Here is a 20,201-nt window from a genome sequence, read left to right on the forward strand (position 1 = left end):
AACAGCCAATCATGGCAATGCACATACTGCAATTGCTGCAGCAGAGTATTAGGCCATGTTCATACACAGTATGAGATCGGTCATTCCGTGACCCGGCCAGGTCACGGAACGGCCGGTCTCAGAAAAGATCATCACAGATGATCTTTAGCGCCGCTTAGTTCTGATGCGGGTGCATCCCGGTCGGAGCCGCTCGCTCCATAGTTTGCACTGACAGAGTTTTCTGCGGCGCCGCTAGGAATCCCAGCTGGAGTGTATACACTCCGGCTGGGATCCCCTCAGCCGGCAGCGCTACGTAAGTTCCGTGGATTTCCACGAAACTTACGCAGTGTGAACAAAGCCTAAAAGAGTAAGCTCACAGCAAGGTTTAATCCATAACCTATGAGCTAGGAATAAATGCTCCCTACTCTATCTTCAATAACTACACTATCACAAGTGTATACTATACCAGGATTGGTTTTCCCTTCAAGGACATATGTAAAAATGCGAGTAATTAGGGGAAAAACAATGTGGGTTCTCCTAATAGTGACCACCTGGATGGGTTGGTGTTTGACTTCTATACTGTCAGTACAACCACTTAGAGAATGTAACCAAATAAAGTAACAATAAGGATTAATCCAAGAGTCTTGCATTTTCTAAGAGCAAACTGGCAACTTTATAAACATTATTGTATCCCACATTGTATATATAGATACACACTGGCCAGGCTGGGTTCACACTATGTATATTTGAGGCTGTATTTGGTCCTCATGTCAGGTCCTCATAGCAACCAAAACCAGGAGTGGATTGAAAACACAGAAAGGATCTGTTCACACAATATTGAAATTGAGTGGATGGCCGCCATATAACAGTAAATAACGGCCATTATTTCAATACCACAGCCGTTGTTTTAAAATAACAGCAAATATTTGCCTTTAAATGATGGCCATCCACTCAATTACAACATTATGTGAACAGAGCCTTTCTGTGTTTTCAATCCACTCCTGGTTTTGGTTGCTATACAGCCTCACAAATACAGCCTCAAATATACATAGTGTGAACCCAGCCTAATAAAAGAAGAAAGTGAAGCGTCTGTTAGAATAGGAGTCAGAGGCTTCTGACCTATAAACAGCAATCATTTACAATATAAGGCTATGTTCACACACAGTATTTTTCCTGTTTTTTTCGACTAAAACAACAGTCGTTATTTGCCATTAAATGACGACCATCCACTAAATTTCAACAGTGTGTGAACATAGCCTTTCTGTGTTTTCAATCCACTCCTGGTTGTGGTTGAGAAATACTGATCAAAATACTGTGTGGGAACATAACCTTAAGGTAGATTCGCATGTAGTAGAATCACAGTGGATTGCACGCTGAGAGTTCTGCAGCGAAATCCGCAGCGATTCCCGGTACTGTCAGTTTGTATGGGTTTACATACTCACAGCGGATTATGCGAGTATGTAAACCCTGTCCGCCTTAACCGCCTGCTGACCGGTGAATACTTTACCCATCCGCACTCCAGCATGCTTCTGTGGCTCCCGGCTCCCTGATGTCCTGTTCCTGGTTAGTGGCTGCAGCAGTACAGGTGACCCCTCTGTGCAGCCACCACATTGAAATGCCTTCTTAGGGTACAAACACACACACACCGTATATGCAGCAGATACGCAGCAGATTTGATGGTGAAGACTTGATGCTGTGTTCAGTTATTTAGATCTAATCGGCTGCGTACCTGCTGCGTATTTGCTGCGTATCGCAGCAGTAAATACGCTGCGTATACGGTGTGTGTGTTTGTACCCTTAAGCAGTGTTCATATAGTAGATCCTCCTCTGTACTCGAGCAATAGAGTAGGTGCCCCCCCCCCTGTGCAAGCCCCTATAGTAGCTGCCCACCACCTGTGCAGTTCCCTTATGGCAGCTGGCCCCCCTGTGTAGTCCTCTTATAGAAGCTGTACCCCCTGTGAAGTCCCTTATAGTAGCTTGCCCTCCATGAAGTCCCCTATAATAGCTGCCCCCATGTAGTCCCCTACAGTAATTGCCTCCCCCCCTGTGTAGTCCCCTTATAGTAGCTTGCCCCTCATGAAGTCACTTATAGTAGCTACCCCCCCCCCATGTGCAGCCTCCTTTAGTAGATTACCCCCCTGTGTAACCCCTTAGGGTATGTTCACACTGAGCAAATGTGGCGGAATCCCGTCTGACTTACTGTGACACTGTTGCTCTATGGGAAGGCTGTCTTGTGCGTGCTGTCGATTCTTTGAGCAGAGAATGGAGGCGTGTGAGCCCTCCCATAGAGAAACAATGTCACACTGAGGCAGGCACATTTGCTCAGTGTGAACATACCCTCATAGTAGCTGGCACCCCATGCAGCCAGTGACTCTCAGGAGACATCCCCCAAGAGTAAATCACAAGCGGGTTTTTTTTCCTTATCTGCTTTGCCCACTTTTCCTCTTCTAATGTGGACTGGTCAGCATAAATAATTCTCCTGGGAACGACTGCTCTCTGTAGAATCTGACAAACATTTCAGGCTCCATGCTTCAGCAACATCCTCACCTCCATACAAAATTCCCATCTGCATCACATCAAACAATAACAGTGGCCACCTTCTGTGCATTTAGACCTTAAATGGGTCCTCAAATAGTACTTAGGCCACTTTGTGCCCTTAAATAGTAGTTTAAGATTTATTTTAGTAGTTGGGGGGGGGGGGGGGGGGCTGCTTTTTTCATATCTGTATTGAGTCTCTGTCTTGCCATTAGCGGTGAGCTGTTGCATTTTTGTGTGAATTCATACTGTTGTTAGCTGCCCCCTGTTCCCATATAGTAGTTAGCCCCCTCTGTGCTCCCAAACAGTAGTTAGGCCCTTCTGACCCTATAGTACATGAACCCTCCATGCAACCATAGTTCGCCCCGTGTATGCTCCCATACAGTAGTTATGGCCCCCTTTGGCCCCATACAGTAGTTAGGCCTCTCTGTGCAGGGAGTTCCTCCAGCAGGTAGTAGTCTCTATATAGCTATCCCTGTAGGTAGTATACCCCATGATGCCATCACCCTGTAGGTAATCTCTGCTGGTAGCACGTGCCCCCCAGTAGGTAGTGCCCTCCTTACAAGTATGTAGGTAATACACCCTTGTAGGTGGTATTCCCTTATGTACACATTCCCTGTAGGTACTAAGCATCCCCCATAAATGGTATCTCCCATCTCAGCCATTGCCCCAGCTTGCCGGGATCACTCCCAGGAGGGCCTGTCCGCACCTGTCTCCAGTAATACCCGGATGTGAGGTAACCCACCAATCCCTGCTCCCCGTTATCAGGGACGCTCCATTCACATCAGGAATCTGTGACTCAGCCGCCAGGATCACGTTCCAGATGGAGTGATTGTGACGTCACTCCGACGCTTTCCTAGGTTTTCCCTTCTGCTCCTCCCCCTTCCGTTTCGCTTCTCTTACTGCTGTCAGTGACATCTGAGGCTGCAGCACCGCCGGCTGTGTCATACAAAGGTAATCCTGCCCGGTGATATGTCATATAACACGTGTATAGTCGCCTATAGTCACCGCTGCGCCCGCCCGGCAGCCTCGGTGTCCCGGTGTGCTGCTGGGTACACGGAGGCCACGGCTGCGGGATGACCTCTGCAGCTGTACGGTGCATAGCGCTGGGTGTGGGGTGTAGTGTGCTGCTTCTCCGGCCTGTTCCACTATGAACATCTCTGGGGAGACATCCATTGTGTGTAACGATGAATCTTCCTCCAGGGACAGAAGCCATGGCTGTGCCAAGTGACGGCTTCCAGCTCCGGGCATGGTGTGCAGGCGTATATGCCAATCATTGCATGTGTCTCCTATTCATATACCGAATAATATCCCATTCATTTCAGTGTTAGATGGTTGATATGGTGAAAAGAAGCAACAATATATATATATTTTTTTTTTTAAGAATTGATTTTTTTCAATTTTACTTTGTGTATTATAAAATAATCATGAATTCTTGGAGTTTCCATTTTGGCCGCTAGGCTTAAACCTAAACTGAGACTTCCTGTTGTGTGTGATAAGTAGGGGGCTGCCAGAAAGTGAGCTGTTCAGAATAGCAGCAGAAGGTGACAGCAAAGACAATAGCATCTATGTTTTCCCCTCCCTGTGTCCATGTCCATGAGGCTTGCCGTAAAGCATGTCGCTAAATGCTGTTAAAACAGCACAGGGAAAATGGCAGCCCCCATGTACTAAAAATAAAAAAAAAACTGTCTGAAAATAGAAACAGATTAGAAAAAAAAGGACATGTTTTAGTATCTGGATCTGATCCGGAAAAAAAACAATCCAGGATATACATTCCCTTGAACTATTTCTCTCTATGTTCACCATGGCTACGACCTTCATTGAGAAAGCAGCGTACACATGTGAATGTACAGTGTATCTCAATGCATGACTGCACAAACATAGTGGAAAAAAATGTGCCCTTCTGTCCCTGCAGAGGAACAATGGATCATTCACCTTCAAAGGGGCTTTTGACGCGTAGTAATAAGGATGCTTTGCAGGGCCTAGTCATCTATGTGGGCATTTATTATAGGTTTGCCCTGCTCAAGGTCATGCAGGGAAACAGTCCTGTGATATGATACCCTAGATATGCAGTGGAGGAAATAAAGGAAATTTGTTTTCACTCTTGAGTTTGCAAGTTTTTCCACCTACAAAGAATAGAGAGGTCTGTAATTTTTAGGTACACTTCAATTGTACAGAATGTATAAAAAAAAAATAATCCAGAATCGTTTTTTTTTTTTTTTAAATAGCATTTTATTATAAAATAAGTATATGATAACTCATCAACTAGCAAGAATTCTGGCTCTCACAGACTTGTTAGTTTTCCTTTAAGAAGCTCCTCCTACTCTGCACTCATTACCTGTTTGAACTTATTACCTATAAAGGCAGGTATAAAGACACCTGTGCACACAATTGATTATACTCCATTCTCTCCATCATGGCCTAAACCAAATTGCTGATCAAAGTCTTGCAGGGCACGCCAGGTCCCCCTTTTACATAAATGCAGGGGACAAAAAAAAACACTAAAAACATTTAAAAATTTAACATTTTAAATGTTTAGTGTTTTTTTTATTTTTGGCCCCTGCATTTATGTAAAAAAAATATTGTGTTTGATTTTGAGTAATCTGTGAGGTGTAGTCCATTTCTTTTTCAATCCTTTTGTTCTGGTTTTGGATAGGCTCCATTCTATACACAGGCAGATTCCGCCGTCCACCCGAAGACTAAGGGTGGTATTACACGGGCCGAGCAGGGCCCGATAATACCTGTAAACGAGCAGCGATCTGCTAGATCGGCCTGTCAGCTGGTAGGCCGCTCAGCCAATCACAGGCCGGGACCGCCGCGGCCTGTGATTAGCTGAGCGGCCTATCAGCTGACAGGCCTCTGTGAAGCTAGAGCGCGCACGGGACCCCGGGAGAAGCGGACGGCAGGAGCAGCCCTGGAACGTGGATGGGTAATGTATATCGTTAGTCGCCGTCCACGCACCGCTATTACACGCAGCGGTGCGCGGTCGGCGCCCGACAAAAGTAGGGTCTAACCTTTATGAACAATCAGCCGATGATCGTTGTCATCGGCTGATCGTTGCATTTATTACACGGAGCGATAATCGTCCGAATCGGGCCAATTCGTCCGATTATCGTACCGTGTAATAGTACCCTAAATCGGCCTGACCATACTGTGAGCACATACCCAGCCCATGGGGGCATTATATCCTTCTCAGTCTGCAGGGTCTGGACTGGCATCATAATACAGTCTGAATAGCTAGACTTCCATAGGTTGTAAATTCTTTTACCTGGTCAATTTTTTTTTTAAAATCGAGAATAAAAATAAATAATTGAGATTTTACTTTTGGGCCCAAATTATCCAGGTATGCTTTAAAGGGCATGTCACCAAAATGTTCTTATAGGGTCTGTCCACATGTACAGACTCGCAGCGTAAATCTTGCTGCGAGCCTGGGAGGTCCTGGCAGTTCCCTGTCACTCAGCTGCCTGAGAGACTGCTGCGAGTATGTAATTCTGCCGCTCCCTTAACCCCTTCAGCTCCCACTCTGCTGCTTGTATACATTACCTCTCCTTGCTGCACGGTGTCCCGGCGTACTGCTCTCCCGCCGAGCCAATCAGTGTGTTGCCCAGCCGCAGCCACTGATTGGCTGGGCGGGAGAGCAGTACATCGGGACCCTGTGCAGCAAGAAGAGGTAATGTATACAAGCAGCAGAGAGGGAGCCGAAGGTGTTAAGGGGAGGCAGAATTACATAGACGCAGCTGCGAGTATGTAGTGACAGGGAACTGCAAGGACCTGCCAGACTCGCAGCATGATTTACGCTGCGAGTCTGTATGCGTTCACGTGTACCAAAATTGCGGCAGATTGTCAGATACAAAAATGTTCTTTTTTTTTTCTAATTAATTTCTATTTTCTGATTTTTTTTTCATTTCACATTTTGTACATTATGGGGGTTGCCATTTTGCCTGGGCTGTTTTTAACAGCATTTAGTGACATGTTTTACAGAAAGACCCATGAACATAGACTACAATAAACAGAGACTGTCTGCTTGAGATGATTGTGAAACATCACTGAGTGTACTCTGTGACCTTTGAAGAGGTCATTCCACAGGGAGATGCTATTTTCTCCTCTATAGACTGGTGTCACATGTCACTGTAATTCTGCACAGATCATTTTACAGCAGCCTTCTTTTTTTCAGCACAGACAGAACAGGAAGTCTCAGCCTAGTTTTAGCTCCAGTGGTGAGAATAAATATAGCAAGATTTGAGGATTGTTTTATAATATAGAAAGAAAAATGGAACACTAGTAAAACGTCTCCAAAAATTCTTAAATATGTTTAACTTAATAACATTTGGGCAAATTTATCTGGTTTAAAGTAGAATTGTCTTAGCTGCCCCAGAAAACCAATCATATTCCACCTTTCATTTTTCAAAGAAGGAATAAAAGTGGAATCTGATACAGTAGTAATTCTAACCCTTTAGTGCCCCGTGATGTAGATTGCTCTTAGAGGTCCCCTAGAGCAGTGCTTCTCAAACTGTGAGGCGGGCCTCACCAGTGAGGCGCCCCCTAGTTGTTGGTGAGGCCCAGCTGGGGAGGCAGTTTTCACAAAGTAAGTATGATCTGCACAGTCCTTTTGCTGTTTGCAAAAATCTCCATTTTAGCAACATTATTAACTTATTTTGTACCTAATTTATTAGCATATAGAGCTTGGGAGATGAGTGAAACTCATATTTCCAGCTTTTAAATGGACTTTCACCACAGATAGTGAGGCCCAGGCATCCTCTTGGCCAGTCTGGTGAGGTGCAAGCATTGCCTTGGTCTTTTAGGTGAGGCTCCAGTAGAAAAAGTTTGAGAAGCACTGCCCTAGAGGGACCATAAAACTGTGTGTAGAAAAAAAAAAAAAGGACCAGGCCCATTTTCGCATTTGCACTTTTGTTTTGTTTTTTTGCTTGCATTTTTTTTTTTTACCTACAGACCCACTTAAAGAGGATGTACCATCACAACAGTAATATAGACATATGCATACCATCCTGTCGGTGCTGCTCTCTAGAATCTGATGCTGTGGAGCATTTTCAAATTTGTTGCTCGGTTGCTGTTAAATCCGCCGAAATCTAAATATGCTAATTAGCAGTGCTGAAGCCCTGGGGGGACGGCCCGGCATCTGTGATTCAAGCTCCTCTCCTTCCCCCATTCCGTGACACGCCGGCCGCACAGCCCCACCTCCTGTCTTCTGCCCGATGGCTTAGTATAGGAGGCGTGCCAGCATGAGCAGAGGCCGTCACGGAGGGGGGAGGAGAGGAGCTTGAATCACAGACGCCGGGCCGCCCTCCAGTGCTTCAGCACTGCTAATTAGCATTTTTATATTTCGGCGGACTTAGCAGACTATAAACAGGGTACAGGTCATAAAGGAAAGACTGAGATTTCTCCTCAAATCCATTCCTGGTTTTGGCTTCAAAAAACTGTCTGATAAATCTTTGTGTAAACGCACCATAAAGCTGTGTTCACACAACGTAAAAGTATGGCTGTTGTTGCAATCGGCAACAACGGCCGTACTTTGTACACATAGCTACACTGCATGTTTCTCTATAGGATCCCGGCCGGAACGTATACACATAGTATAGGCTTCCGCCGGGATCCCAATCGGCGCCGCAAAGAACTGACACGTCAGTTTTCTGCAGCCGCTATTCAGTGAATAGCGGCCGTAGGAATCCATGTCAGTGCTCACTGTGGAGAGAGCGGCTGCGGCCGCTTGCTTCACAGTGTGCTATGGGTAGTACTGATGCGGACGCGCGCCGATGATCTTTTCAGAGACCGGACGCTCCATGACCCGGCCGGGTCACGGAATGGCTGGTCCGATACACCATGTGAACATGGCCTAAGGGTACAAACACAAAAAACAGATCCGCAGCGGGTTTCTCACTGCCAATTTGCAGAAAAATATACTAAGAGGTGCGGCATTTATATAACCTTGTTTAAACATATCCTAATTTGATTAGTAGATTGTCCACTATGTGGGTTATCTGGGTCAGATTTGTTAAAATCAATGGACTGAACGAAGTCTGACAGCGACTACTCTCGGTCCATTTCTACAAAAGTTGTAATGCACTTACAATTATTTTTTACAGTAATCACAGTATCGTCCTTAAGAAATAATCATGGCACTCACCATCTTATCGTTAGTTTGTGTTCTTTATTAGGCAGACTGGACTAAGTAGGAAAGTGTATACTGAACTGTTTTGTCCATTGAACATACTGTAAAATTGCACATAGCCTAATAATGTGATGTAGTTCTGTGTAACTGTAGATCAGGTTAGGAAGTCAATAAATAGTTGCGATGATTTGCCCACAACCTCCATAACATACTGCAGATGGGAATTAGCACATCCTTCATACAAATACCTGTGTGGCAGGTGTGCCTAGCTTATCTGGCATTTACTGAGCTCTTTGTGCTTTTAGGTTATAAAATGGCAGGTTATCCATAAATCTTTAGAAGCAGCAAGCCATGCTCGCGTGAAGAATCATTCCTGACATTTTGCTTGGATAGAGTAGTATTGGTTTTGATTCATCCTAATTTTCTGTTTCTTTTGGTTACTTGCAGCAGTGCTATACGTGACTTTTTAAATGTGTTTATGGGAGGATATACACACTGTATGCTTTGCACCGCATACCACATCAAGTTCACCAGCATGGAAGAATGTTAATAAGCTCAGTATTATAGTGTTGTGCTACAGCGTGGGAATAATTTATTATGTATCTAAATGGAGATGATGGTAATGATGGAGCTGTGCAATATCATTCACAATGTATCACTGTCGTGATATGAAAGAGCTTAGATATCTATTCATATTGGTGCTTGAAAATTTGTGAACCTGTCAGTTTGTTACATTTTTAGGCCTAAAAGTGTAGCACTTCCAATATAATGGGCCTGATTTACTAAGGTGTTCCCGGCAGCAAATTGTCATGTTTTTGTCTATTTTCCCTGTCCGTCTAGTGTTCCGACATATTTACTAAAGGTATGCAACTTTTTGCAATTTTTCCGAAAAACTGACACACTCAGAAACCTGCCAAGTGGGTGTGTTATGGGTGTGTCCTTTAAAACCTGCCACGATCGACAGATTTACTAAGCAAACCCTCATTTTTTGGCAGGTTTTCTTTTTTTAAAAAACAGCCACTTCTACGGTGGAGTAAGGTTTGGGTTTTAGTTTTGCCCTGTGAAAAACCTTCCAGATTTACTATGGGAATGTGCCACAATATTGAATTTGATGCTAAAAAAACAAACACAACCAACAGCATAGCGGCTTAAAATTCACACATTGTTAGTAAATGAGGCCCAATATGTCCCCCTCAGCTGTGACACTTTGAATACTGTGACACTACCTAGAGGCTGAAAATCTTATAAATCTATCATACATTATAACAGCTAAACAACTAAAGATACAATAGTGGGACTATATGAGCTCTTTTTGCACAAAAAACACCTCAAAATTGTGTTTCTCTCCAAAAAAGTTTTAATTTTAATGGGAGAAGCTGCAAAAATGCAAGTTTAAAAGCAACGCTTCATGGAGAAGTCTGGGGTGACCTCTTTATTTTCACAAGTGCTGGGGAGGATATAAGAAATAACATGCTGTCAATTCCCCAGCTCCAGATAATGATATTTTAAAATATGTTGGACTTTCTGGCAGTACTTATAAGATCATGATCGTCTTTATTATCAATACATGTAATATCTACTATTCACACACATTATCAGTCTTTTGGTCAGTATTTTTTCAACTAAAACCTGGTGTGTGTTAAAAACACAATTAACTGTGCACATCTTTCCATTATAATTTTGCTCTGTCAGTTCCACTTCTGATTTTGGTTGAAAAAGTACTGACCAAAGACTTTGTGATGTTATTGCAGTTTTTCAAGATTTAACAGATCAACTAACAATAAGGTGCACAGGCCTGCCCACCACTCTCTAAGCCACTTGGCACTTGCAGAAAGAAAAAAAATGAGAGAAAATGTAGAATATTGTGCAATGTGAATCTTACAATATATCTATTATGTCCCGGCGCAAGTGATAGGTTTGTGATCGTTTGTGTAGTCCTTTATGTTTTTTGGGGTGATACAGTCATTGGGTGCATTCAGCTATCAGAATTTAGTGAGGTCTGCTTCGAGTATGGCCTGTTCTCAAAACATACATTTCAATTCAGTTTTTTCTTTGCCTTAAAAAAGGTTTCCCTTTACACTTACTGTTATTACTATGTACAAATCATTTTCTTTTCTTTTTTTCCCCAGTAGAAAATGGCCATACCTCCATCTTATGCTGACCTAGGAAAACCTGCTCGAGATGTATTCACCAAAGGATATGGTAAGATGTCATAACTGCTCTACGGTTTCATGTGAATTGAATGAATAAAGCATTTGCATTTATTCCGAAATATAGGCGGCTGAACAATCTAATGACCCCACGGCCCCCCTCCTCCTCCTTGCATGCTGTCTGTTCATGTAATAGCACAAGCAGGGAACAAGGGGGAAGCGAGCACTGAACTGACAGGTTGGCACTTGCTTCCCCCAGATCGAGCCGTGTAATAGGATCCATTTACACAGAAAGATTATCTGCCAAAGATTTGAAGCCAAAGCCAGAAACAGACTATAAACAGAGATCAAGTCATAAAGAAAAGCCTAAGATTTCTCCTCTCTTCAAATCCATTCCTGGTTTTGGCTTCAAATCTTTGACAGATAATCTGTCAGATAATCTTTCTGTGTAAATGGACCCATACAGCCTGTTACATTATATATTAAAAAAAAATTATAAAAAGTGATCAAAACGTCCGATCTTTACAAATATGGTATTAATAAAAACTAGAGATCATGGCGGAAAAAATGACACCCCATACAGCCTCATAAGTGAAAAAATAAAAGCACTATAAGCGTCACAATAGGCCCATTTTATTAATAATTAATTGCCAAAAAAAGGATTTCACTAAAAAAATATATATAACATTAGAGAATCTGTGTAAACCTGCATATGGTTGTGTTCGGACTGACCTATAGAATAATGGTATCATGACGCTTTTACCATATAGTACATTACGTAGACACAGCAACCCCCCAAACGTTACCATATTGCATTCTTTTTTACGATTTCACCTATTTATATCTTCATAAATAATATCTTTGGGCTTCCATCATACATGTTATGGTAGAATGAAAGACGCCATTACAAAGTACAACTATTCCTCTAACAAATAAGCCATTACATGGCATTGTAGATAGAAAACTGAAAGTGCTAGAGCTCATAGAAGGGGAGGAGGAAAAAACGAAAGCGCAAAGAACAAAATTTGCGCGGTCCACTGGGTCATTTAGGGCCTGGTCCTCAAAGGGTTAACTTTGTGTGGATAATCTTTGTGGTTTAGGCGTTTTTGTGTGCATCAGAATGGCTGAACTTCCTTTTCCTCTGCCATCGTGTGGCACAGTTGCTGGACCAAAAGGGTACAAAAAGGCAATACACACAGCCATACATATTGCTGTCCAGCAATGGACAGCAAAAAGAAAACCCCGGGTATAAATATCAGGTACACAGCAGCATGAACCTGCAGAGAACAAGGAGGACGTTCTTAGAGACATATGTATACATACATACATGTTACCCTGTTTAGGATGTTGATCCAGGGATTTATTCTAATTGCCACTTTGGAGTTGGGATTTTTTTCTCCCTGTGATGGTGGCATTTGCCTCATGAGGGATTTTCCCTTTCTCTGGATCAACAGAGTAGGGTTATGCTGAACTTAATAGACTTTCCCCCCCCCCCCAGCATTATTAACTATGTAACATAAATAGATTTTGCTCTGGGGTAGCGACCTGGTAGCATTGAAAATGAAATCTTCATAGAAGAGGACAGTAGGGTAAAATTAGGAAGATACTTTGACAACAGGAGTGGCCTAAAATCAAACCAGTCTGGTGGCTTCTACTTCTATTGTACTTGACATTACTGTGGAATCTACATTGGAAGCCCATGAAAAATCCTTCCCATCTGTATATGGCCTAGTAGCCAGAATTAGAATCATCTATGGTAAAGATGTTGTCTTTCCAAAAGGGCACAGGATATAGAATTATGCATTTACTTTTTAGACATTAATAAATCATATTATTTTCTTAATATGTCTTCTCTTTTTTAGGATTTGGCTTCATAAAGCTTGACTTGAAAACAAAATCTGAAAATGGACTGGTAAGTTTCCAATAAGCTTCTCTTTAATGAAATGCTCTAAGCAACAATGCGTGTCAACCAGTAAAGGTGAAGAGAATGCACAGGGGAAGAATATTACACATTTGAAGGCACTTTTATAAGAATATAATATAAACTACTAATAGAGGTATTCTCCAATAAGAATAATAACTAGAAAATGTACCCGGCGCTGCCCGGGTATAAAGTGTCAGTGTGTTAATTAGATTTGTTCTAAGGTGCCCAGGAGGCCAAGCTAAAGGTATTGTTTCATCTGAGTTAATCAGTGGAATTAGTGTATACCTGTAGTGCATAGTTGGAAGGGTTCTGTATACCCACAATGTATAGTTTTTAGGGGTCTCGCATATCTGTAGTGCATAGTTGGGGGGGCTGTATACCTATAGTGTATAGTTGAGGGAGGTCCTGTATACCTGCAGTGTACAGTTGGTGAAGGTCCTGTATACCTGTACTGTATAGTTTGGGGGTCCTGTATACCTGTAGTATATTTGGTGTGAGGGTGCTGTATACCTGTAGTATATAGTTTGAGGGTCCTGTATAACTATAGTATAGAGTTGGTGGAGGTCCTGTATACCTGTAGTGTATAGTTTGGGGTCCTATATACCTGTAGTATATAGCTGGTGGAGTTCCTGTATACCTGTAGTATATTTGGGGTCCTGTATACTTGTAGTATAGAGTTGGTGAAGGTGCTGTATACCTGTATTATAGAGTTGGTGTAGGTCCTGTATACCTGTAGTGTATGGTTTTGAGGTCCTGTATACCTGTAGTGTATAGTTTGGGGTCCTATATACCTGTAGTATATAGTTAGTGGAGTTACTGTATACCTGTAGTGTATAGTTTTGGGGTCCTGTATACCTGTAGTGTATAGTTTGGGGTCCTGTATACCTGTAGTATATAGTTGGTGGAGGTCCTGTATACCTGAAGTATATAGTTGGTGGAGGTCCTGTATACCTGTAGTATATAGTTTTGGGGTCCTGTATACCTGTAGTGTATAGTTTGGGGTCCTGTATACCTGTAGTATATAGTTGGTGGAGGTCCTGTATGTAGAAAGGCAAATCAGCTCACCATGTGTGCAATAGTCAGTGGTGCTGGTCCTCAATTACGTCTGGAGCAGGTGGAAGGAAACAGAGATCCGGGCCATTTTCCGGTGGCAATAGGTAAAAAGTGGAAGTCCACAGCTCCAAGTAAAATGTAAAGTCTTTATTTAGAAATCCTCTTAAAATCCAAACATAACAATAAAAAACACGCCGACGCGTTTCAGGACACTGGTCCCTTAATCATGGCAAATTTATACTGAATATTACAAGCTTTTATAAGAGGATATGACCAGTATGTTACAAGGGATACGCCCCCCAAAAGGGAGGAGAAAAACATCACATGATGCTAACAGGTGTGTGTTAATAGTTGAATTAAACACATTTATACAACTTATATACAATATAAATATATACAAGAGTAAATTAACTGAAGTATATAGTTGGTGGAGGTCCTGTATACCTGTAGTATATAGTTTTGGGGTCCTGTATACCTGTAGTGTAAAGTTTGGGGTCCTGTATACCTGTAGTATATAGTTTTGTGGAGGTCCCGTGCACTTGTAGTGTATAGTTTTGGGGTCCTGTATACCTGTAGTGTCCTGTATACCTGCAGGGTTGTATTTACCCGTATGGCAGTGTTATTCAGTCACAGTGTGTCGGTATTGGTCATGTCTGGTATGGGGGTGTTATCCAGTCACAGTATGGTGGTATTGGTCAGGTCTGGTATAGCGGTGTTATCCAGTCACGGTATGGTGGTATTGGTCAGGTCTGGTATAGCGGTGTTATCCAGTCACAGTATGGCAGTATTGGTCAGGTCTGATATGATGGTGTTATCCAGTCACAGTATGGTGGTATTGGTCAGGACTGGTGTGGCGGTGTTACCCAGTCACAGTTTGCCGGTATTGGTCAGGTCTGGTATGGCAGTGTTATCCAGTCACAGTATGGCGGTATTGGTCAGGTCTGGTATGACAGTGTTATCCAGCACAGTATGGCGGTATTGGTGAGGTCTGGTATGGCAGTGTTATCCAGTCACAGTATGGCAGTATTGGTCAGGTCTGGTATGACAGTGTTATCCAGCACAGTATAGAGGTATTGGTCAGGTCTGGTGTGGCGGTATTGGTCAGGTCTTATAGGACAGTGTTATCCAGTCACAGTATGGCGGTATTGGTCAGGTCTGGTATGACAGTGTTATCCAGTCACAGTATGGCGGTATTGGTCAGGTCTGGTGTGGCACTGTTATCCAGTCACAGTATGGCGGTATTGGTCAGGTCTAGTGTGGCGGTGTTACCCAGTCACAGTATGGCGGTATTGGTCAGGTCTGGTATGGAGGTGTTATCCAGTCACAGTATGGCGGTATTGGTCAGGTCTGGTATGGAGTTGTTATCCAGTCACAGTATGGCGGTATTGGTCAGGTCTGGTATGAAAGTGTTATCCAGCACAGTATGGCGGTATTGGTCAGGTCTGGTGTAGCAGTGTTACCCAGTCACAGTTTGGTATACCTGTTGTGCCCTGTATATACATGTACTGTATAGATGGAGTAGGGGGTCCTGTATATACATGTCCTGTATAGATGGAGTAGGGGGTCCTGTATATACATGTCCTGTATAGATGGAGTAGGGGGCCCTGTATATATATGTACTGTATAGATGGAGTAGGGGGCCCTGTATATATATGTACTGTATAGATGGAGTAGGGGGCCCTGTATATACATGTACTGTATAGATGGAGTAGGGGGTCTACCAGTTATTACTGTGGATGTTGTGAGGCAGCTTCCCTAGCAACCATTGCTCCCTGTGAAAATGAAAGCAGTAATCCTATTGGTTGCTAAGGTCCCAACTGCCGTGTCTGCTGCAGCTAATTATATCACCTGTGTTTGCAGTGAGGAGATTTTCCCATTCATCTCTATGGGGCGCCTCTCTTTCCCCTCCCCCTCCCCTCCTGTACATCTGGCGGGGACGGGACCTTCGCAATAACCTTCCCGGGCACCCAATGTATCTGTGTGCCAAATTTGGGGTCAAACGGTTCAGGCGTTTGGAAGTCTATAGAGGACAGACAGACAGACAGACTTTGATTTTTATGATATAGATAATAATAATAATATTATTACTAGAAAAATTACCTGGCAATGACAAATATTAAGTGCTTGTCTTTTTGTGTGTTTATTGGATTTGTTCCAAGGTTGCCCATGGGGCCAGTCTATGCCATCATTGTGTTGCTCAAGGGGAAATTGCTAGTAGCCCTTTATACCCTGGCAGTTAAACACTGTTTATTTAATTTTTAGCCTCATAAACACTTAATAGCCAAGCTGGCAGGAGATGGAGTTAGGCTAGGTTCACACTGCGTTTTTGCAATCCATTTTTGCAATCCGTTTTTTGCAAAAAACGGATGAATTTCTGTGCATCCGTTTTTCCATTGACTTCCATTGTAAAAAAAAAAATAAAAAAAATAAAAAAAAATGGATCAAAACTGATCCATTTTTTTGATGGACAAAAAAAAACGTAGCTGACACTACTTTTGTAGTTTTGATCAGTGTTGTTTTTTTTGTTTTTTTTTATAATGGAAGTAAATGGAAAAACTGATCAAAACTGATGCACACAAATGCATCCGTGTTTTTCATCCGTTTTTTGAAAAAAAAAAAAAACGGATTGCAAAAACGCAGTGTGAACCTAGCCTTAGAGGACAGTCTGTTGATAAACAACACTGGCAGTTTTATTGCCAGATGCAGAGACAAGATTTTTACCTGATCCAGCTCTGGAGCAAACAGTCAACAATCAACATTTCAACACTAGTAAGCTGTTTGAAGGGGAAGTAATACTTGTGTGAGCCTTGCAGTCTCTTCAGTGTTTTCCTTTATTTGTCCTTGCAATAGTTGTACTATTTGTACACTCAATGATCAAAGGCAATGCTGCAGATCCTTGCATCCCCACTGCTGATAAGACAGTGACTGCAAGAACAAGTGCACATAAACATTAAAGAGGATGTGGCACTCTCACAAAGACCACTTCAAACTACTGAGAAGTGGAGGTACCAAGAGTCAGACCCGTTTCAAGTCCGCTCAGCCAGCCAGTGACAGGCGGGATCCCGCTGCCCCGCCGCTTCCTGGTGTCTGACGCGGGCTTGAGACGTGACGTTTCAAATCTGCTCAGCCAGTCAGTGATAGAGGCGGGGACTCGATGCTGGAACCGGGGAGGTGAGTGGACGTCGTTGCCCTCAGCCACCTCCTCCCTGGCCATATAAAAAAAAAAAAAACCCAGGCCGGAGTACCCCTTTAAGTGTCCCTTTCAGTCAATATCCAACTATGCTATAAGGGTTGGGGAAAGGTCGCTTTAGTTAGATCTTTGCCAAACTGAGTGGTTTCACATTATATCAGTATATCAGAATGAAGATGGTCATATGTCTGAGAATTTTCATGGTCATTTGTCAGTGGAGTGTTGGGAGAACCCCATACACTATAAAGCAAGCAATGGGTTTGGCATGCATAAATATGAAGTGATGGGGACCTTAAAGATTGGTTTATGTTAGGCCAGGTTCCCACTGTGTTTTTATTGTCTTTTTACCGTATACATTTAAAGGGGAAAAAAATGGATGTAAAAACGGATGCCATACAGCATGATATATTTTCCATTGACTTACATTATTACTGTTACATTAATATTATATGATTGCCACAGTTTGACCTTGAAACTATTATACCGTTAAATAGCTGTAAATGGTCAAAGATAATCTTATAACTTGGGGGATTTATCCAATCTGGAAAAAAAAATTACCATCTAGGATAAAACAAATTAAAGCCTATCCACGGGAATCATAGTGTTATGTCAATGAAATGTTAATATTATGGGCAGTTATTTATACTTAAGATTTATACTTACTAGGTAACTACAATATTTTTTTCTTATCAAGGAATTTACAAGCTCAGGTTCAGCAAATGCAGAGACCAGCAAAGTCAGCGGCAGCCTTGAAACCAAATACAAGTGGTCAGAATATGGCCTGACATTCACAGAGAAGTGGAACACCGATAACACCCTGGGCACTGAGATCACTGTAGAAGATCAGGTAAGGAGGAGACCTGACACAACATGCACATTACTAATCTGTATCTGACAAATGTAAATGCAACTGGCCAATTTCTTTCTGTTCAGCTTGCAAAAGGACTGAAGTTGACCTTTGACTCGTCATTCTCTCCTAATACTGGGTAAGAAGCAATTATATAACTGTACAGCCAGGCACCTCGTTTGCTCATATGTGTGTATTGGTACTTTGTAATATCCTAGTGAACTGTGTCAGTATCTAATAATTATATTTGGGATGCTTGCATTATTTTTTTTATTGTTTTGGGCCTGCCATGAATATAAAACACAACCCATATTTGTTGCTCTCCTTTTTAACTTGTGAGATGGACTATTCTTAGGAATGACAGCAACTAAGCCAATCGCTAACTTCAGTATTGTCCTGCCAGTGTATAACACTAGGGGCACACTTTCAAATGCATGCATGTGGGAACAGAGCCTAAAGTGGCAACTCTGGCTGTAAGGCCCCGTTGACACTATGAAATCGGTGCAGAGATTTGGTGCGGACTCATCGCTGAATCCTGCTTTCAATGTGTTTGAATAGGAGAGCTCACGCGTCTCCGCTTTCTGCGCCTCTCAGCTTAAAGAATTGACATGTTAATTCTTTGAGCGGAGGCGCATGAGCCCTCCCATTTAAAGAGATTGAAGGCAGGATTCGGCAGTGTGAACAGGGCCTAAGGTTTAACGTGCACTGACTACAAGAGCAGCCTCAGGCTGTGGGGTCTGTTTTTATGCCTTTTGCCATACGGTAAAACTTATATCTATACTTATCTATATTCCTCAAATTGGTAGGATTACAATGATAATCCAATGATTTCCAATTTATATAACTTATATTTTATTTTACTACTTTTAAAATGCTTAAAATTGCTTTATTCTGAACCCCTAAAACTAATTTATTTTTAGGTTTATGGGGCTAACTTTTTGCGCATTAATTTGTACTTTTTTGGTACCACACTTGTATATATGTCACTTATCACTATATCACTTTTTATTCTATTTCTGTGTTGTAACCAAAAATCAGCAATGGTGCACTTCAGCGTTTCTTTACACTCATGCCCAAGTTGCTGAGCCACGGCAACTGTAAAGACCTAACAGAGGCCTTGCGCTGTTGTTACAAACACGTGGAAGTAAGCCCAGCCTGCCACTGCACAACCTATGAAAGGCATCAATAATGTTTCCCAGTGACACAGGATATAGAGAGAGCTTGAGTCTATACCTCATTATCAGCCATGTACATCATGTGTCGATAAGGAATTGGTGTACCTGTAAACTTTTATGAAAAATTACATAACATAAGTTCAAGGGAGGTGGGAGGCCCAAATGCTTTTCCCGATAAATATAACATTACAAGTTATGGCCACTAGTTTTCATGTGAAAAGACGTTAATCCAGGGATTTATTCTGGCTGGCATCCATTGGCATCTGAAGGATATGGCATGGGCGCATGTGAACACCATGCTTTTCCCAGGGAACTATGAAGTGAGCCCAGAAGCTGAGCTTGCTTCATAGCGGGTGAGGATTGGCCCCTATCAGCAGCCCTGCCTTTACCATTAATGACAAGCAGCAGCAATTGGGAGGGAGGCCTTTTTTCACTATTACTGGGGAGAGGATGGATGAAAGAAAAAATGTCCACTTGGTTCCTGCACTGGGACTCGATTTGTGATGTTTCGAGCCTGTTTAGCCATTCAGCGGCAGGGGCTAGACCTGACTACAGCCACTGAATGGGCTTGCAAGTCAAGTCTCACAGCTCAGACCAAGAAGCAACCGGAGATTGTGGGATTTAAGTGACAGAAGCTGCTCCTGGCATTTAACGATTGGGTATCCTGCAATGTGATTGCAAGGGTTCGTTTTCCCTAACTGCCGGAGAACTACTTACCTCTGTGCAGTCCGATTGCCAGTCCTCTTATAAAGTCCCACAGGGGGGCTTTAAAAAATAAAAATAAAAAAATAAGTTTTTTAAAAATATACTGAAGCCCTTTTGGGGGTTCCACCATACATTTTATTGACTTAATGTTCTAGTAAAATTACACTGGGGAACGCTATCTGCAGAATAGTAAAATTCTCATGTTGGGCTGGGTTTTCACTGCAAAAATTAAACGTATACATTTCCAAACGGTTACTTTAAACGTACACAAATGTAGTCTACCACATTTTTGTGTACGCACAAAAAAAGCATCGGTTTTCTGGGGGGGGGGGGGGTTTTACAATTTTTTTTTTTTTTTTTTTGTCATCCCTTCTCTCATGAAACATATAAGTTAAATAGTGTGAACCCAGCCTTACGCTAGAAAACGATACTAAATGCAATTAAAAAACACTCATTATGCTCATATTGTGAAGGATCAAGATAGAGGCAGTGTGTGCTAAAGGGTATACACTTGTTT

The 20,201-nt window shown here is 42.4% G+C and overlaps 1 protein-coding gene across 3 annotated transcripts in view; it reads left to right on the forward strand.

Moving 5' to 3' along the window:
- The first annotated feature begins 3,359 nt into the window (after positions 1 to 3,359).
- Positions 3,360 to 20,201, forward strand: part of VDAC1 (voltage dependent anion channel 1) — a 32,568-nt gene continuing 15,726 nt past the window's right edge. Inside the window, exons 1-5 of one of the 3 annotated variants that reach the window (XM_069970214.1) lie at positions 3,360 to 3,467; positions 10,770 to 10,842; positions 12,653 to 12,702; positions 17,652 to 17,804; positions 17,891 to 17,943. In XM_069970214.1, the coding sequence (XP_069826315.1) occupies positions 10,776 to 10,842; positions 12,653 to 12,702; positions 17,652 to 17,804; positions 17,891 to 17,943 (323 nt within the window). In that variant the 5' untranslated portion in view covers positions 3,360 to 3,467; positions 10,770 to 10,775. Of the gene's footprint in view, positions 3,468 to 10,769; positions 10,843 to 12,652; positions 12,703 to 17,651; positions 17,805 to 17,890; positions 17,944 to 20,201 lie in introns of those variants that run through there. The other 2 variants (XM_069970223.1, XM_069970232.1) reach the window with 2 other exon arrangements.

The sequence above is a fragment of the Dendropsophus ebraccatus genome, chromosome 1 (assembly GCF_027789765.1).
Source record: "Dendropsophus ebraccatus isolate aDenEbr1 chromosome 1, aDenEbr1.pat, whole genome shotgun sequence".
In the NCBI taxonomy this organism is placed as follows: domain Eukaryota; kingdom Metazoa; phylum Chordata; class Amphibia; order Anura; family Hylidae; genus Dendropsophus; species Dendropsophus ebraccatus.